At 41.9% G+C, this 20,552-nt stretch overlaps 1 protein-coding gene across 1 annotated transcript; it reads left to right on the top strand.

The window, feature by feature from the left end:
* Window positions 1-966: 966 nt before the first annotated feature.
* LOC122129077 (E3 ubiquitin-protein ligase TRIM35-like) lies at window positions 967-4,095 on the top strand. Its single transcript, XM_042704113.1, has 5 exons — window positions 967-1,401; window positions 1,560-1,655; window positions 2,072-2,315; window positions 2,578-2,709; window positions 3,569-4,095. Exons 1-5 carry the CDS (start codon window positions 997-999, stop codon window positions 4,093-4,095), a joined length of 1,404 nt encoding a protein of 467 aa, XP_042560047.1. The 5' UTR covers window positions 967-996.
* The last annotated feature ends 16,457 nt before the right edge of the window (window positions 4,096-20,552 follow it).

Below are 20,552 nucleotides of genomic sequence, written 5' to 3'. Positions count from 1 at the left end.
GTAGCCTAGGTGAATCAGCAAAAACTTTGCTTTTGGACTGGAACAGATGTTCAGTTTATATCGACGTTTCAATGATTAAAAAAACTGAATGAAGATCTTAGGAAGGGAAAAAACTAAAAAATGTCACGCCTCTAATATTAAGCTTATTCAACTTGCTATTGTTGTGCAGTCTGCGTCATGTAATCGTCATGTATTAATCGATACTCGTACTTAACTTCACGGGGTCCTTTGTCAGACACTCGCAAATAAGCAGCCACCAAATAGGTTCTGATCAATAAAGTAGCGGAATGTCACGCTCCGTGGACAAATGAGGACGCGACACGTTCTGTGACGTACTATGCCAGGTCTATGGTTAAATAAGTGGACGGACTACTTGCAGAATGATATGAAGATGCGAATAAGAAACACAAAACCCGTTGGACCTAAACCTAAATAAATATTGGACCTCCGAATGTTGGGATGGCCAGCTCAATGGAAAATTCAGTGTTCTGAGGAGCTGTATAATAACAAAGATTACCACAATGTGCTTGTAGTACATATCAGGTTTTTGCCAGGTAATAACATGTACATGGTTTATGAAGAAACATCGCATTGACCATATCTGGGTAGATAATTAGATACTTCCTCACTGCTAAGCACTCCCCGGAGTCCAATCCAGTTGTTTCCAGTTCACTACTTACCATGGGTAAATAAAGGGAAGAGAAATGAAAGCAGTTTAGACCAATCAGAAGTCTGAAGTTGATCGAAGGAAAAATAAGGAAATGAACGTTGACGCATTTTACTTTACGTCAGCTATTCTGCTTATTCAGTTTAACACTTTTAGTCAGGAGATCTATTTTAATCTAGAAGCATATAACCATGGTTACTTTACATTTACGTTACTTTACAGACGATAAAGTGGGATTTACTGAGGTGATTTTTTTGACGAATAGAAAGTGAAAGTTAAGTGTACACATTCAAAGTTTCCAGCGAAGTACCTGTTTTTGTTCGAGGTTGATGGCATCTAAACGCTCTCTACCTGAAGAGGATTTCACCTGTCCTGTATGCTTTGACATTTTCAAGGATCCCGTCCTTCTTTTGTGCAGTCACAGCTTCTGCAAAGACTGCCTTCAGAAGTTCTGGAGAGAGAAGAAATCTAAAGAGTGTCCAGTTTGTAGAAGACAATCTTCATTGGGTGATCCGCCACTGAATTTGGCTTTGAGGAACGTATGTGAGTCTTTCCTGAAGGAGAAGAGTAAGAGGGCTTCAGGAGGGTCTGAAGTGCTCTGCAGTCTGCACGGTGAGAGACTCAAGCTGTTCTGTGTGGAGGATAAACAGCCCGTATGTGTGGTGTGTCAGGCTTCCAGGAAACACTCAGGACACCAGTTCCTTCCCATAGATGAAGCTGCACTGGATTATAAAGTGAGTTTCTATTATTTGCTTGTAGGTGGAAATGTTATTTATGACTATGCAATGGGCATACTTTGCCTTTTGTATCTGTGCTGTTACTGAATGAGTATCCACAACAACAGAAAATTAGTATAGATACTCATAGTGTGTAATGTATTTGTTCATTATAGGAACAACTCAATGCTGTACTGAAGCCCTTGCAAAAGAAACTGAAAGAATTTAAAGGAGTTAAAAAAACATGTGACCGAACAGCCAGGCACATTAAGGTGAGATTAACCAGAACAACCAGTTTCAGAAAGAGACCATTGACTTCATGACACTGTTTCTGACATTGTGTAATATTACCTGTATGATATGATACGTAAACAACTTGTATTGTGCAGCTATTCAGTTTCATTACAACTACAATTGAAGTTACATCAAGCATCTCAAACGAACAATTTGATACAGATATTACAAATAATTACAAGGACACAAACTGATATTTATATTATTATCATTAAGGAAATTAAGGAAATTAAAACAATGATTTCACCACATGATAGTTCTGCCCTTGGATAAACTGCTCACACTCTCAACAGTAATACACATGATTACTTTGACAATATTAATATTCGACAAATTATATTTGTTTTGGGTAAAAAATGTATGACTGTAGTCCCTTTGATGTGTGTTATTCAAGGTCCAGGCCCATCAGTCAGAGAAGCAGATCAAGGAGGAGTTTGAGAAGCTTCATCAGTTTCTGAAAGATGAAGAGGAGGCCAGAATAAGAGCACTGAAGGAGGAAGAGGAGCAGAAGAGGTTGATTATGAAAGAGAAGACTGAAGAAATGAACAAGGAGATGTCCACTCTTTCAGATACAATAACAGCCATTGAGAAGCAGATGGTTGCTGAAGACATAATCTTTCAGTTCAGTTGGAAAAATGGTGAGATGTTTATGATATTTAATGAATATTTTCAATTATTGTTATCTATTTTAAAGATATTTTGTTATATAATTCATCATTACTGTCCATTGCATGAAAAAGAAGTTAGCTATCAAGTCAGACACAATATATTGAAATTAACTGAACTGAAATCTGTGCTGTGTGCTGTTTTCCAGAACTTCAAGGCTACCATAGAAAGGTGAGAGATTTCAATTTTCTTTTTTTTAGTTTGAACCCACACTAGAACTAGTGCTAACTCCAGTCTGTGTTCCTAGTTCTACGTGCACACAGCAAAAACCACAGAGAGTTTCAGGAGCTCTGATTGATGTGGCAAAGCACCTGGGCAACCTGAGGTTCAGAGTCTGGGAGAAGATGAAGGACATAGTTCAGTTCAGTGAGTTCTATGTCACCTATGACACACACACACACACACGTATGACACACACACACACACACATACACACACACACACAGGCACACACACACACAGGCACACATACATATGCTCACACACACACACACACACACACTCCTACATACACGCAAACACACACACACACACTCTCACACATACACACAGACAAACTCACACATACACATGCACAAACACACATACAAATATACACACACACATATACACACACACAAATACACACACACATACACACACACCCACACACACATATACACACACACACACACACACACACATACACATACAGACACACACACACATGCACACACACACACGCACACACACATACACATGCTCACACACACACACACACACACACACTCACACACACTCATACATACACGCACACACACACACACATGTACACACACACACACGCTCACACGTACACACACACACACACACACACACACACACACACATATACACACACATATACACACACACACATAGTACACACATATACACACACACACACACACACACACACAAAACACATACACACGCACACACACACACACACACACAAACACAGAGTATAACATAACAGATGAAGGACATAGTTCAGTTCAGTGAGTTCTACGTCACCTACGAGACACACACACACACACACACACACACACAAACATACTCACACGCACACAGACACACACAGTATAACATCAACTTAAAAATCAACGTTACAGCTAAATGAAGCAGTAAGAACCAATCAGCCAACAGTAAAAGAAGTCATACACCCGAGTCCATTTGCTCACCCTCTCCTCATCTCTCTGTTCAGCTCCTGTACTGTTGGACCCAAACACTGCAGAACCATCGATCATTGTTTCTGAGGATCTGACCAGCTTTGAATTGACATGTACTAGAGAGACACTCCCTGATAATCCAGAAAGATTTGATGACTCTTACTGTGTCCTGGGCTCTGAGGGCTTCAACTCAGGGTCACACTACTGGGATGTTGAAGTTGGACACAGTACAGCATGGAGTGTGGGTGTGACCACAGAGTCCAACCAGAGGAAGAGGGGCACCATCTCATGGGGGAGAGTGTGGCGTGTGGGGTACGGATTTGGATGGCATAATACAGGACCTAGGCATATATTGAAACAGACTCTCCACACACTCAGAGTGCATCTGGATTTGGATAAAGGACAGGTGTCATTCTCTGATCCTCTACAAAATACACACTTACACACTTTCAAACACACATTCACTGAGAAAGTCCTTCCCTTCTTCTACAGCCAGTGGTCACCACTGAGTATTTTACCCCTGAAGCCCTCGGTGACCATTGAACAACACAGACTATGTTGAGACTAACTCCGACATCTTAAGTGTTCCATTGAGTAAAAGAAACAATACATCAACACATTTCATTGGTCTATATCTAAATCTATGACTTTACAATATACAATATGTATCCTCTGTGGTAGTTTCATATGGAACATGTGGCTGTTAAGTTGAAGTAATACACTCCCCTCCCAACACTAGCAGTAGGTGTTATTTGCTGCTGGTGATTATGATGTTAAACTTGAGTAGGCCTCAATTGTTTGTGTGATATTGTATGATAATCATTTGTGACATATTCTGCATTACTTTGTCATCTTCCCTCCGCAGTAGTAGCCCCAGTTTATGTTGATTGTTATTGATCACCGTTACTCCATCAGTTACTTTTTAACGTTTTCTCAACATGTCAGCAACATGTCTGTACATTTAAGTCATGAACATTATATATTGTTGTACATATGGTTAAGATGCAGTACAACACATGAAATACCACAAATTCTATTTCATTTTCAAGTCTTAGCACTGAAAAACAACTGTTTCTTTTCTTACATGGTGGGAATATGTTTATCTAGATTCATTTGATGTTTTTATGTAGATCTATATAGATTTGTTGGAGGTTTTTAAGTAGATCTGTCTAAATTATTTTGAGGTTTTAAAGTATAACCAACATAGAAAACCAAATGTTAAAACTTTCTTCCATCCAAATATTTAGAAGCATAAAGTTGACTGTAATTAGGATCCTTCTCTGTGAATATCATGAGTTGGTAATAACCTTTGAATGGTTCATAAATCACCACCATAACTGTTGTTATTAATCACATGCTGTGCAGCAGGTGATTTTATTTTATTCTTAATGAACAAGAACCTGATTGTCCACATGTGAGGAACCAGAGACAGACTCACACACTCTGATGCTGCACTGATTAGGTCATCACTCATCACTCCAGTCCAGTTGAGTCCAGTTCTGTGTTTACCACGGCTCAGTAAAGGGAGATACCTGTGAGTCTGGGAGCAGCTGGGCAACCTGAAGTTCAGAGTTCATTTAATCATACACAACACACACATGCTAACTTGGACATAAACATGTGCATTAGTACCGCCATTCAATAATTATTTTACATTTTCTATTGTCATTGCTGTGCATTGCTTGTGGTACAAGGTTTCACTCAATGCAGATACTGTTGTAGCGAATTAACAACTGTTTCCAAATCTTAAAGTAATTTTTCAATCAGAGTCAGAAGTCCAGAGTGCGATAAACTGAAGTTTTATTCCATCCTTGCAGACATTTCATCCAAAACGAGAGTGGTGGTCCATGGAGCAGCTCTGACTAAAACACCCAATGCATTGACTTTTTATACTCATAATTCGTCACTTTCTGCAAGTCACGATCTTCAACCTCCATCTATACTGACCCAATCAGAATATTCCCTTATATCTCCTCATATTTTATCTACGCTTTTGGCCACTCAGAATATTCTCGCTCACCTGTTGCGGGGGAACTTTTGCTTTGAGGGAGATAGGCCCTCCTGCCAATTTGCTTGGTATCACTTTTTTGGAGGCCTGGTCTGACCTTGACTGCCATCATCTTGTGTGTGTGCTTATGTGCGTGTGTGTGTGTGTGTGTGTGTGGGTGGGTGTGAGTGAGTGACCCCCCCTCCTGACTGCTTGTTACTTTCCACTGGCCTGCACCTGCACCCTGGCCTTCATGATGCTTGACCTTACATGATACCCATCCCTGCACACAGGCCCAATGACAATTGTAGCTGCAATTCTGCTCTATGACCACCACGGCACTGTTTTACAATCATAATTTTCAACATAAACGCCCCTTTGTGTCAATTTTGACACACAATACGATAGACATATTTCAGTTTATCTTACTTCATTACTAGTACAGTATGCTTCAGCATTAGTATGGTTATATTTTACTAAACTTTTCTTATACAGCGGTGATAAGCAACTTTACCTACTTTTAAAAAGTGACATGACCCACCAGACCAATTACAGGTGAGTTCCTACTTAATTATTACTACAATCATCACTTCACACAGGATATAAAAATAGAATAGAAAGAATAGATTCAGTGTGCTCCTAGAAAAAGTCCAATACATTTGATAGGTAAACACAGGTTATAGTACCATAATATGAGGTACATCATATCAGCAAAGCTCAATTACCCTCTCCCCAGGCTACCCCTTAGGGAGATTTGACTTGCATGCATAAAAAAAACTGAAGTTACATTAGTGAAACAGAGTATAGAAAAGATTGAAAACATTTGTGTGCCTTTTTCAGTGAGATGAGTTACCACTTCCCTTTACTCCTCCTTAAACCCCAGACTATAAGGCACGGTATCAAGTGAAGGTAGTATCTAAATATACTAAGGCACTTAAGGTTAATCATAGAGACATATCATTATCTGCAGTGATTATTCATACTACTAACACGTTCTAAATACGACGGTGATGTTCATGCATCAGTAGGCTTCATCTTTATTCTGTTTGAGCGCTTTGTTGTGCAGGTATGGGATGTGACAAAAACCGTTGCGTTGCATCGACCGCCTAAAACGAGAACAAATTCTTTGTTGTGTACGGTGTAAATTACCCTATATGTAATGTGTCCAGAACACTCTTGGCTCCCAGACACGTGGGGGAAGTGTAATGCAGAGTAAGAGGGCAGTGATGACTATCCTTGTGAATTCAACTAGGCTCCTCTAAATTCTTCATCCCCTTCGTGTAGTGTACAACTGTCCATATATGTTTCAGTGTGTGTGTGTGCAATGTGAACGCATTGTGATCCTCAACACCTTCTAACAGTGAGGGAAACGATCGTTGATCCTTTTCGCCTATTGCAGGGCCATGATTTCATCTAGGAGTAGGGAAAATGGACAATGAGGGTGCTTCCTGGGGTATCTTTCATTGGCTGAGGACATCAGGCAGTTGTTGGGTCAGACCTTTTGCACGGGGATCAACACATCTCTCCTATTACTCCTTCTCCAGGCCCGCGAAGGTGCTCACCAAGTAGTCTGCCTCCAGACTGCAGAAGTCATGGAAGTATGCCGTCACCAAGACTATCGCTTGGGTCCTTTTCCTATCTCTCTTGTCGTTGGTGTCCTGGTCCATGCTCATTCTAACCCGCACCATTCTCCCAGGGTTCACTCTCTGCATTGGATAGCTCTCCATTTTGTCTCTGTTTCATTGGTGGGACTGGAGCTCTGTAACAAAAATTGAGATGATACCATACACTTGACCCTTGTACTCTTACCGCTGTTGGAGTGGCCTGTGTCACTCTGTATGGTCCCTCTCTCCTGGCTTGGATACTCGTTCGCCTGAACACCTTTGCATACACCCAGTCTCCAGGCTGAGCCAGGCCATATACTGTACATCCACCTGTGGGTTGCTTAATAATTCTTGTCTCATCACCTGTAAATAAATAATCTTATGGATTAAAAACAACTGTTGCACATAACTTCTGATATCTCTCTGGAGACGGTTCAGGGGTGGACCCCTGCCATCCCCTTAGATATGGGGTATGGGCATAGTCCTCCTCTTGGGCACTTCATGAGGTGTAAGATGTGTAGTGTGATTTATCTGTGATCTCATGTGCATCAGGGCAATGGACATTGCATCTAGCCAATTTAAATTTGGCAATTTACATATTTTCGCTATTTTTGCCTTCAGGATTCCATTAGCTCTCTTGACCAGGCCCTGGCTTTGAGGGTGGTAAATGCACCCGCGCCTTTGCTTCATCCCCAAAGCCTGCATAATTTCCTTCCACGTTTTTTCTACAAAGGCCTTTCTATTATCACTCGAAACCATCTCTGGGATGCCAAATCTTGGCCTAATTTTCCATATAAAAAACCATAATCACCGCTTAACATCAGGATCCGGACTAGGGCACGCTTCGACCCATCGTATAAACCTATCCATAACCACTAGTACATACCTGTGATTTCTGATCTTCTTCCCCATATCTATGTAGTCTATGCCTACGTGCTTAATCGGCCCCTGAGGCTCTGCTGCCATTCCTTGCACTACAAGTCTCACACTGCCAGTCTGTCATCAATGATCTCTTATAAATAGGGTGACTAGAACCCCTTATCACAAATTTTATGTCATACCTCCCCCCTTTGCGCATTGAAATCATGCGCATCAGTCATTAACAGGCCTAAGAGTTTGCGTGGAGCTGCCATGTGGCCACTCACACCTTATCATGGCCCGTTTTACCCTCCTTTTTAAATCATTTTAGCTTTTTTCCCATATTTTGGAGCTTAATTATATCATTGATGACCAACTTTGGCTGTAACGTAATAACTGGACCCTGCATGGTTCATAAGGTTTGTCAAAACACTGGGGGCAGTCCCCCCTTCGACACAACAAAGAGTTACAGTGTATGCAAGTAACACACTGCACTGCTACTCCTAGGCTTCTGTACCCGTCTTATTTTTATACCAATTGCAAATTAATTTAGCTCAAACCACTTAACATAGAAACTTCCGTCAAACTTTGTCACATAGGTCTTGTGAAGGACTCCTAAGCTAAGAAGAAAACCACTTAACCTTCCCCCACAGACTCATATCGGGACATGTAATGTCAAAATAGGGCTATCACGGTGGCTTGCAGCTGTGTTTCACCGACGCCTGCTCTTTCTTTGCACATAGCACTTGTCTTAAACACCTTCCTGCTCTCTCTACAGTACTTCTGATTCCCTCTGCTGCTGGAGAAAATAGGGTACTGCTTCTGGAAAGGCAACTTGGAATCAGGTTTTAAGTTTAAACTCCATAGGGCTGACTGACTGCACTATGTCAAAATCACCCTTTACCCACCCCTGACCTGGTACTTGTTAAAAAACTTGGTTCCCTGTCTCTTCTGCTAGGATCATCATTTTCCACTTTTTAACTTTTACCTGTTCTTCGTACATCTGCTCTTCTTCTGCAGTGAGGGGCTTGTGATCTTCTGTACCCCCCTCCCTGGTAAACACTATACAGACAGTAAGGACTTCTTAATGGGCAATTTCTTGTATACATAGGGACATGTAGTCTAACACGTACTGTGTGTGGTGTCAACTCAGCTATCAGTGGTTGTCCATGCAATATGTGTGTGAAATAGAGTTGAGTGTATGTTTTGTCAGCACTTATTTGAACCTCAGGGTTTTTCGTCACCTGCCACTCTGTCTCCTCTGCATCAAGCATCATTGGGCCCACATCTCGTGAGCGACAACCCTCAGCCACTCTTATAGTGACATGAGGAACTGTTCCTGGCATATCAAAATGGTGGTATAGCACATCATTTTCCATTATCCTCATCGCTGGCCCTGCTGGACCTATTATGATGTAAGGAGAAACTAACACAATGTCTGCTCTCCAACCTACTTCTTTGATCCACTGCTCTGCTCTGTCCTGGTTTGGAGTGAAGTCAAAACCCAGAGAACAATGAGGAATGCATCTTGGACGCCTGCTCTTAGGCAGGCGACTTAAAATTACATTAGTCCACATTCCATCTTTTATCCCCTCATCAACTGACTCTTTGAAATCACTTATCTAGTATGCCTGATGTGGCTGCAGCTGCTCGGACACCCCAACCTCTGGCCCCCTGATGTCATCCTGGATGTCGACTATCTGAGGAAGCCCTGTAATCCTGCATGTAAAATCAAGTCGTGTCAGAGTTTTGTCTTTAGACAGTTTTACTCTGTTGTCATTAATGGTCTGTGGTTGCATCCACTCAACCTGTTGTGCTCTTTTCATCATGGACCCCACATGCCTTGCTCGAAACCCTAGGCCTACCTTGAGGGTAATATGCGGCACGGAGTCTGGAATATTGTACATTCTGGTCAATGCTGACTCTTTTAATTCAACTTGTACTAACATTCCCTCGGGCCCTATGATTACATATTGGGCCCTCATCTCAAGTGGGTTTTTAGGAGAAACCACCTTTTTCCATTCTTCTTGTTTTTCCCCACTGGGGGTGTCTTCCATCATTATGGTGCAGTGTGCTGGGCATCTTGGATCCCTCAACAAAGGATAGTTTGCATGTATCAGAGGTTTCCACCACTTCCAAATGTTTTCATCCCAGCCTACTTGGAGCAGTCTTATCCAGTAGATCGTTTTGCTAATTGGAATCTGAGAGGCCATGGCATGGCAGGGTTCTTGGCTGATTAGGGAGAGTCCATTCGGAGTGCATTCAATTTGGACTCCCATCCGGCTCAGTATATCGCGCCCCATTAGGTTGATGGGAGTGTGATCTGACATTAAAATGGGCATTTTTATTTGTTTTCCATCTAATTCTACGGTCACCGGAGCAGAAAATGGTATTAGCTGCACTTGTCCTGAGAATCCTATGGTCTTTGCTACTCTACCGCTCTTAGATTGGGGGAGGTGTTGGGCATTAGCTGTGGTTACACAGCTGTATGTTGCTGCAGTATCAACCATCAATGTGACAATTTTACCCTCTATATTAACCTGCAGTGTAAGTTCTTTAGCAGCTTGGCTAGATAACGTTACAAACTGACCCTCCCCACTGAGATTCTCTAGGCCCCTTCAATAGTAAGCACCCCTATACGGGGAAACCGGACCACTGGGATTTTCCGTCGGTGGCTGGTTGTCTCCCTGTCCTCCCGTCCTCCCCCTTTGGCTGCAGTCTCTGGCCCTGTGCCCTTCCTGCTGACAGGTCCAGCATACGAGCGGTCCATATGCATTGCCACGGGCACCATTGTTGCCTCCTCTGCCTCTGCCTCTGCCTCCAGCTTGGTTTCTGTGCACTGGTGGTTGTGCCCCCCACGGTTGTGGTGGTTGTTGCCACTGGGGATATGGCTGTACCCAGTATGGCTGCGGTGGTGGTGGAGGTCCGTGGGCATACTCAGGCCGCATCGGCTGTGGCACTTGGGGTGCGGCTCGTGTAGGTGCATACGTTGCTGAGGATGCTGTTGGTGCTGGTGCCGGCGCTGGGTGGCTCTGGACTGGTGCCTCAATGACAGGCGCCTGGACTGTCCTTTTTTGCCCTTTAGCATTATCCAGCTGCGTTAGCACCAGCTTCCTCTGTCTTTCAGTGTCTTGTTTACTCATGTTTTCTTCTGCTCGCTTATTTAAGTTAACAAAATTAGTCACAGCATCTCTGAACTCACTACGTGGCATTATTCCAATGTGGTGGTCTTTGTCTAGTTCAGTCTTTACCGGAGGAGGGAGGGCATCAAGGATCGCTTTCTTCATCAAATGTCTCATCATCAGATTGCTCTCTGGATCTGACTCCATCGTCATTCGCCAGTTTGCCTCTGTGCTTTCCACAAATACAGCAGGGTTCTCATCTGGCTTCAACTTATCTACTGCCATGCTTGTGAGAGAGAATGTGTTGGGGTAAGTTTCCCTTAATGCTTGCCACACCTTGTTCCTGTATTCATTGAAAGGCACGTCATCTACCATGGGGTTCACTGTTTTCATGTCAGCTTTGTCAAAAATCGTCCTGGCAGTCTCTTTTGTCAGAATTTGACCCAGGAGCGCTTTAATGTCCCCCAGACACAGAGTTTTCCCCTCAGTTTCATTTTCAAACTGCGTCACCCAGACGGCCGCAGAATCTTGGAGGAGAGGAAGTCTAGAGATTAACCCCGCCACGTCTGTATGACCCCAGGGCTGGTAATGCTGCATGGGTAATGTAATTAAGGGCATCATCTTGCTACCACTTTGTACTGGAGCCCCCTCTTCTTTCTGCTTTTCTTTTTCTTTTTGCATTAAGAATTGTTCTATCTGCTTTAATCGACCCTTCACTTTCTTGAGTTCCTTAGTCACTTTTTCAGACTCTTTCATCACCTCTTTCTTTGTGAGGATTGTTATTGGACATTGGCCTTTGGGCTCTGTGTCCTCCCCATCATCTACATCTGAGTCAGAGTATTCTTCCACCTGCCCCCACTGCTTGACCTTTGTCATTTTTCTCTTTATTTTCTGCCCCAAGTGACTGCGTACTGCCTTCTTTATTGCAGCTGTGATTATGAACGGAAGCACTGACAATTCTGTGGCCACCTCCTCTGCACCACTACTGCCCTCATCATACGTGTCACTTCTTTCTCTCACCTCCTCAGGTGCTGTCTCTATATCCTCCAAGCTCCCCTCCATATGGCCTGCTATAATGTAAATACGCATTGGTCTCCCAGTGCTCTTACAACTTGTTTTCTCTCTGGCCTTATTGGCTCTGACCTCTTCAGCTATTTTCTTTTCCAATTTCTGCAGAGCTATTAATTTCCAATCTCCTATTTCTAACCCCTGTTCGGTTTGTGCACGAGTACTTTTTGATTTCTTAATTAATGCCATTTCTTTTTCTATTTCACCCAGTAAGTAGCTGGCTTCCTCTAGCCCTTTTCCAGCCTGGATCCAGAGTCGTTGGTCCTCGCACAGCTGCAGCCACTTCTGCTCTCTCTTTTTCCAAAACTCCTCAATTTCACATATCTCCTTTCTATTTCCTGCTATTTTAGGGCTTAACTCTTGAATGAGTGTTTCACTTAGTTGCTGTGCTTCTTTAGCCAATGTCACCCTTAGATCTCTTATCTCAACCAGTTCTCTCTCTCCCACTGCTGCTCCGTCTTCATGGGCCTGTAACATCTCACCTTCCTCCTCCATCATCTTTACCCTCGTCTCAACACCATGTACACTCCCCCAAACACCCCACACAGTGGACTTTACAGACACACACCTCAGCAAATCTGTTAACCCTTGGTGCAAAATGCACCACAACCACCACAACCACCAGAACACGTCATACTTCACCCAAAAGTGACTCATGCTGCCGTAACTTCAGCAAATGCTCTCTCTCAGGAAGACTACTTAGTCACTCAAAGTACAATGACTTTATTGAAAGTTATAAAAAACCGACAACTTGAAGCATTGCAAATGCATATGTTATGTGTTTCTTTATCCTCTATTTTTGCACAGTTTAGTGTTGCATTTCAAAGGAAAATAAACATGTATGGCACCTCAAACACCTAAAATATGTAATCAAATATGTAGTATACAGTAAATATAAAAATTCAGCTATATGCTCAAGACAGCTCCATGCTAAATTTTCTGTGGTACACTATAGCACAAAGAAATGTGCAGGCAATTTTCTTTCCCAGTATAGTAAGTGAAACAACAACACATGAGACTACCACTGGACCACGCTCAGCGACAACGTATGCTGGGTTATGTGCTTCAAAATCAATTACAATACTTTTAACCTTTACTTGTCGTACTGTTCTCTCTGTACGTGTATCATACACACACCAATAAACTCCTCGTGGCACTGCTCATATGATGACTTGTGGGTTTAAAATCTGAAATCCCCTCTCACCTATGCCCTCACAGCGTAATCAATCGTGCTCTTGTACCTACTGGGACTGATCTCACTTGCACACAAGTCGTTCGTTAGCGTCTAACTGTTGCTGTACTCTCCTTTGGCTACTCTGTGTTCACGTAAGCAAACTTGTGTCAATCGGACCTGTAATGTACGATAAACGATGTGGAAATGCCATATATCACTTAGATAATTCCCACTGTATTGGCTCACTAAGAGATTCAATAGTCAAAAGTTAATTTAATACTGTATTTACTACCGCGGTAGACACACCCACACTCCCAATGGCGCTCACATTGTTCACTGCGATACGTATAATTTGCTAATGCATCTTGACCTTACAACGTCGTCCGCAACACATGCATGGTTTATCTTTGCTAATTCAATCACTTCACAAACGAATCCTTCCAAAGATCTAAAGCATACGAAAAGACAAACCTATGTTTTGATCTAAAAACAACCGATATTCACAGCCAGGCATTGCAACATTATTCATAACATCGCCCGCAACACATGTATTTTTATTTTCGTTGATTTAACCACTTTTACACGCGACTCCTCGCAAGGATCTAAAGCATACGGAAAGTCAAACCCTATGTTTCAATTTTAAAACCACCAATATTCACAGCATTGCATTAAAAACTCTTCACCGATTTCTAGTGTTCTTTCTATTCACGCAACACCATTCGCAGCATAGGCCTATGCGTATTTAATCATTGCCACTTCAATAGTTTTGAGAATGAACTCACCAATAAATTCAAAAAACTTAAACCACAAAACAATATTTTTTTCAACAACGCACCGTCCATTGCCCGTGTTTGATTTGTGTGTATCAGTTTAAATGTATCATATGTGTCTTACTCTGAATACTCTATCACTCGGGAAAATTTCACTTACTGTCACTGTTATGTGATTCTATTTCACATCTCAGTTTTCTCTTTATTTCAACATCACACACACAATACTTTGACTAAGGGTACTTATTTTGACTAGAACTTCTGAATAATGCACCTGTTGTGCATCTTTCGAGAACTTCTTATAGTTCGCTTGGATGTTACCGGAGTTTTAGGCTATTCATAACTCATCCCGCGACTCATGTACCCTTTATTAGGCTTGCTGGAATAATTATCAGGGAATCTTTATTAATTGCCCTCCAGCGCCTTATGCATTCTTCAGACACTTATTTCACTTTCTCACACTTATTCATGCACTTTCTTTTTTCTCCACTTAACTCTGTCGTTCTGTGGTTTCTCGTTGCTTTCACCAGTCAAGCACATTCATACAGATGATGTGACAATGCACTAATGCACTGATTTGGGATGATTTTGGGTGTGACTGCCTATCGCACCCGTACTTTTAATAATGGTCAGCATCAAATTCCCTTCTCAAAAGGCAAAAAACCTTCAGCTGAATTTCAAACTTTAATCTTTCTCCAACCACATTTCTGTCACTGGGAATAAATACCAACCGCTTACTAATAATTGCCCGACTTTTGCGTGAAATATAGCACACTAATACCAACCTCATTTCACATTTATTTCTCGGACAATTTTAACAAACGGCCATGCCTTATCACCATCCACAACTGGTTGTCCTTAGCCTGACGATGTCATACTCATAATTCTAGTCAGAATATGAGTCTGAGACCGCTCCGTTGGGCTGTGATTATGGGGCGTGTTTCAACCGAACTAGGGAAAAAAAGGCTTCTTCGCTCAATTGGATAGGCCTACAACCAATCAGAGCAACGTAGTATGACCATAACGTAGACCATGGGGCCAGCTGATACATTAAACTTTTACCGGATCCCGTAGGAAGGACGGCAAAAACATCTTTTCGATCGACAAATGCCTTGATCGCGTTTCTCTGTTCCTCTTTCAAAATGAATGTGCTGTCAATGTCTTCTAAAACAGACTCGAATTTCCACATTTCAGCTCTCCAACGGCAGCCATGTTTGTTGAAAACGAATTCACCCCAAAAGCTCTTTGGTGACGTGGTTGATTACGTTAGGGTTGATCATCTGTCCATCATCGTATAAAGCCCGCCCTGACAATTTGATTGGTCTATATCTCCTCACAGATTTTTGTGAGGAGATAATTTCTCCCCAACGGAGCGACACCAGACCGAACTTCCCGACCAAATATTTTGTGGGCGTGGCTAAGTTCGTCTGGCATCCAGGCTAGGTTGTCCTGGAAATGACTCGCAAATCGCTCCTCCTTCAACAAGACATTCAAACGAACCCTTTTTGATTCGCTGTATTTAAAAACACACTAACAGTTGTCTCAGCTAGTAGTATCAGCCACTTCTCTTGTATAACTCAGTTAGACGTCTCTAACTGTTTATCACAAGATACAATGACATAAGTTGACCACAGGCAGACTTTACTGCTTCGTACAACAGAGAGATTTCACTGACACAATAATATAGGTTGACCACAGGCAGACTTTACTGCCTTGTACAACAGTCAGACTTTACTGACACAATAATATACGTTGACCGCAGGCAGACTTTACTGCCTCGTACAACAGTCAGACTTTACTGACAAACAAATAATATGCGTTGACCGCAGGCAGACTTTACTGCCTCGTACAACAGTCAGACTTTACTGACAAACAAATAATATGCGTTGACCGCAGGCAGACTTTACTGCCTCGTACAACAGTCAGACTTTACTGACAGTCAGACTTTACTGACAAACAAATAATATGCGTTGACCGCAGGCAGACTTTACTGCCTCGTACAACAGTCAGACTTTACTGACAAACAAATAATATGCGTTGACCGCAGGCAGACTTTACTGCCTCGTACAACAGTCAGACTTTACTGACAAACAAATAATATGCGTTGACCGCAGGCAGACTTTACTGCCTCGTACAACAGTCAGACTTTACTGACACAAAAATAATATAAGTTGACCGCAGGCAGACTTTACTGCACTACGTACAACTTGCACCGGTGCTTTCACAAAATAATTTAGGTCTGCTTACGTCAGTTCATCGCCCCGGCCTTTCTGACTATATATCCTTATGGGTTCTTTTTTGGTAGGCCTAAGCACCCTTCTTCCCCTCTGGGCTACAGTCTTTGCCAGCGGAATGACTAGTTAAACAGAACAATGCTGTTCTTACCTTTTAAAATTGCGCGCTTCTAGTCGCCCCGCCAGCGGACCGGATCCCAGACAAGAGGGAGCCTTCGTCCTTTCTCCAATCCCACTTCTGACACCAAATATGTTGTAGCGAATTAACAACTGTTTCCAAATCTTAAAGTAATTTTTCAATCAGAGTCAGAAGTCCAGAGTGCGATAAACTGAAGTTTTATTCCATCCTTGCAGACATTTCATCCAAAACGAGAGCGGTGGTCCATGGAGCAGCTCTGACTAAAACACCCAATGCATTGACTTTTTAGACTCATAATTCGTCACTTTCTGCAAGTCACGATCTTCAACCTCCATCTATACTGACCCAATCAGAATATTCCCTTATATCTCCTCATATTTTATCTACGCTTTTGGCCACTCAGAATATTCTCGCTCACCTGTTGCGGGGGAACTTTTGCTTTGAGGGAGATAGGCCCTCCTGCCAATTTGCTTGGTATCACTTTTTTGGAGGCCTGGTCTGACCTTGACTGCCATCATCTTGTGTGTGTGCTTATGTGCGTGTGTGTGTGTGTGTGTGTGTGTGGGTGGGTGTGAGTGAGTGACCCCCCCTCCTGACTGCTTGTTACTTTCCACTGGCCTGCACCTGCACCCTGGCCTTCATGATGCTTGACCTTACATGATACCCATCCCTGCACACAGGCCCAATGACAATTGTAGCTGCAATTCTGCTCTATGACCACCACGGCACTGTTTTACAATCATCATTTTCAACAATACCATCTATTGAAATTAATAAAAATATTATGATTTGAAATGACTTTTCAATTTAAATGACTGATTTTCTTTCATCAGATCTTCAAATCTACCATAGAAAGGTGACCGGTTTTCTTATCTCTCTTTGTGTAAAGCCAAATTAAAACAGGTGCTAACTAAAGTCTGTCAGCCTAAGGCTGGACCCCAGTGCACGCTACAGAATCCAAAGAGAGTTTCGGTTCTGATTGATGTGGTAAAGAACCAAAGCAATAATTGCATTATTGGACAAGTTATAGCTGGTTTTGCGTGGTAATTCTTGATCAGAGTGTGGCGTTTTAAATTGCTGTCAAAAGAATTTTAACTTTTAATTCAAGCTGGCCGAGAGTGTTGAGCTACGTGTAAAAGTTGGGAAAGTTAAGGGATGTTTGGTGCTTGAAGGTTTGATAATAATCTGGCTTGTGCTTGGTTGTCCTGTAGAATCAAATCGCATGTTTTTCATATTTCATTATTGCAGGGTGTGAGACTGTGATAGATGAAACAGCTGTTTTTTGTTGCGTTGATAAGTGCATTTTCATTAGAGAGAGATTATTGATCAAAATCTGTCGTTTTAATTTGAGATTTAAAACTGAAGCGACCATTTGTTGGAACAGTGAAGCTCATCAGAAGTACGAGACCTCAAGATAACGTGGGTTTGAATGTGGGAGGTTCTGTACCTTGAGATAATGTGGGTTTGAAGGCCTATATGGGAGGTTCTGTACCTTGAGATAACGTGGGTTTGATGGCCTATATGGGAGGTTCTGTACCTCGAGATAACGCAGGTTTGAAGGCCTATATGGGAGGTTCTGTACCTTGAGATCATGTGGGTTTGAATGTGGGAGGTTCTGTACCTTGAGATAATGTGGGTTTGAAGGCCTATGTGGGAGGTTCTGTACCTTAAGATAACGTGGGTTTGAAGGCCTATGTGGGAGGTTCTGTACCTCGAGATAACGTGGGTTTGAATGTGGGAGGTTCTGTGCCTTGAGATAATGTGGGTTTGAAGGCCTATGTGGGAGGTTCTGTACCTCGAGATAACGTGGGTTTGAAGGACTATGTGGGAGGTTCTGTACCTTGAGATAATGTGGGTTTGATGGCCTATATGGGAGGTTCTGTACCTTGAGATAACGTGGGTTTGAAGGCCTATATGGGAGGTTCTGTACCTGAGTCAAGCTGACCCCCCGTGTCATTCAAAATATCAAAATAGCACTGCTGTATGATTAGAAATTACTTTTCAATTGAAATTACTTTTTCTTTTTTCATCAGAACTTCAAATGTACAATAGAAAGGTGACAGATTTTCTTTTCTCTCTTTGTTTAAAACCAAACTAAACCAGGTGCTGACTAAAGAGAGAGCTCTGATTGATGTGGCAAAGAACCAAAGAACCAAAGAACCAAAGAACCAACGCACAATGTGCTTGTAGTCAACATCAGGTTTTGACCGATAATATAACATGTCAATGGTTTATGAAAAAGAACACACTGTCTTTATGTTTCTAACTCCAGCATAACAACTGATTCTTCCATCTTTGTGAAGAAACATCGCATTGGCCATGTTTGACTAGAACATTAGATACTTCCATGCTGCTAATCATTCACCAGAGTCCAGTCCAGTCCAGTCACCGTGGGTATATAAGGGGAGAGAAATAAAAGCAGCTCTGACCAATCAGAAGTCTCTGAAGCTGATCGAAGGAATAATAAGGAAATGAACATTGACCCACGAAGCATTTCACTTCATGTCAGCTATTCTGCCTCTTCAGCTCGACACTTTAGTCAGGAGATCTATTTTGATTTAGAAGCAAATGCCATTGTTACCTTACAGATAATAAGGCAGGATTTACTGAGGTGATTTCTGACAAATAGAGAGTGAAAGTTAAGTTAAGTTTCCAGCGAAGTAAGTGTTTCTGTGAGCGTAGGATGGCATCTAAACGCTCTCTACCTGAAGACGATTTCACGTGTCCTGTTTGCTTTGATATTTTCACGGATCCTGTCCTTCTTTTGTGCAGTCACAGCTTCTGCAAAGACTGCCTTCAGAAGTTCTGGAGAGAGAAGAAATCTAAAGAGTGTCCAGTTTGTAGAAGACAATCTTCATTGGACAATCCGCCACTGAATTTGTCTTTGAGGAACTTATGTGAGGCTTTCCTGGAGGAGAAGAGTCAGAGGGCTTCAGGAGGGTCTGAAGTGCTCTGCAGTCTGCACGGTGAGAGACTCAAGCTGTTCTGTCTGGAGGATAAACAGCCCGTATGTGTGGTGTGTCAGGCTTCCAGGAAACACTCAGGACACCAGTTCCTTCCCATAGATGAAGCTGCACTAGATTATAAAGTGAGTTTCTATTTTTTGCTTGTTGGTGGAAATGTTATTTATGACTATGCAATGGGCATACTTTGCCTTCTGTATCTGTGCTGTTACTGAATGAGTATCCACAACAACAGAAAATTAGTATAGATAATCTCAACGTATGAAACATTTGTTCATTATAGGAACAACTAAAGGCTGTACTGGAGTCCTTGCAAGAGAAACTGGAAGAATTTAAAAGAAGTTAAACAGACATGTGACCAAACAGCCAGTCACATTAAGGTGAGATTTACCTGAACAACCAGTTTCAGAAAGAGACCATTGACTTCATGACACTGTTTCTGACATTGTGTAATATTACCTGTATGATATGATACTTAAACAACTTGTATTGTGCAGCTATTGTGTTTCATTACAACTAAAATTGAAGTTACATCAAGCATCTCAACCGAACAATGATACAGATATTACAAATAATTACAAGTAAACAAACTTATATTTATATTATTAGTATCATTAAAACAATTAGAACAATGATTTCACCAAATGATAGTTCAACCCTTGGATAAACTGCTCATGCTGTCAACAATAATACACATGATTATTTTGACAATATTAATATTCGACAAATGACACGTTTAAGTAAGTACAATTTTTTATGACTGTAGTCCCTTTGATGTGTGTTATTCAAGGTCCAGGCCCATCAGTCAGAGAAGCAGATCAAGGAGGAGTTTGAGAAGCTTCATCAGTTTCTGAAAGATGAAGAGGAGGCCAGAATAAGAGCACTGAAGGAGGAAGAGGAGCAGAAGAGTTTCATTATGAAAGAGAAGATTAAAGAAATGAGCAAGGAGATGTCCACTCTTTCAGATACAATAACAGCCATTGAGAAGCAGATGGTTGCTGAAGACATCATCTTCTTACAGGTATGGACATGTGGTTTCAGTTCAGTTGGAAAAATGGTGAGATGTTTATGATATTTAATGAATATTTTCAATTATTGTT

This window comes from Clupea harengus, unplaced genomic scaffold, assembly GCF_900700415.2.
Source record: "Clupea harengus unplaced genomic scaffold, Ch_v2.0.2, whole genome shotgun sequence".
Classification (NCBI taxonomy): domain Eukaryota; kingdom Metazoa; phylum Chordata; class Actinopteri; order Clupeiformes; family Clupeidae; genus Clupea; species Clupea harengus.
The sequence above is the reverse complement of the archived record's forward strand: the minus strand, read 5'-3'. Positions and strand labels throughout refer to the sequence as shown.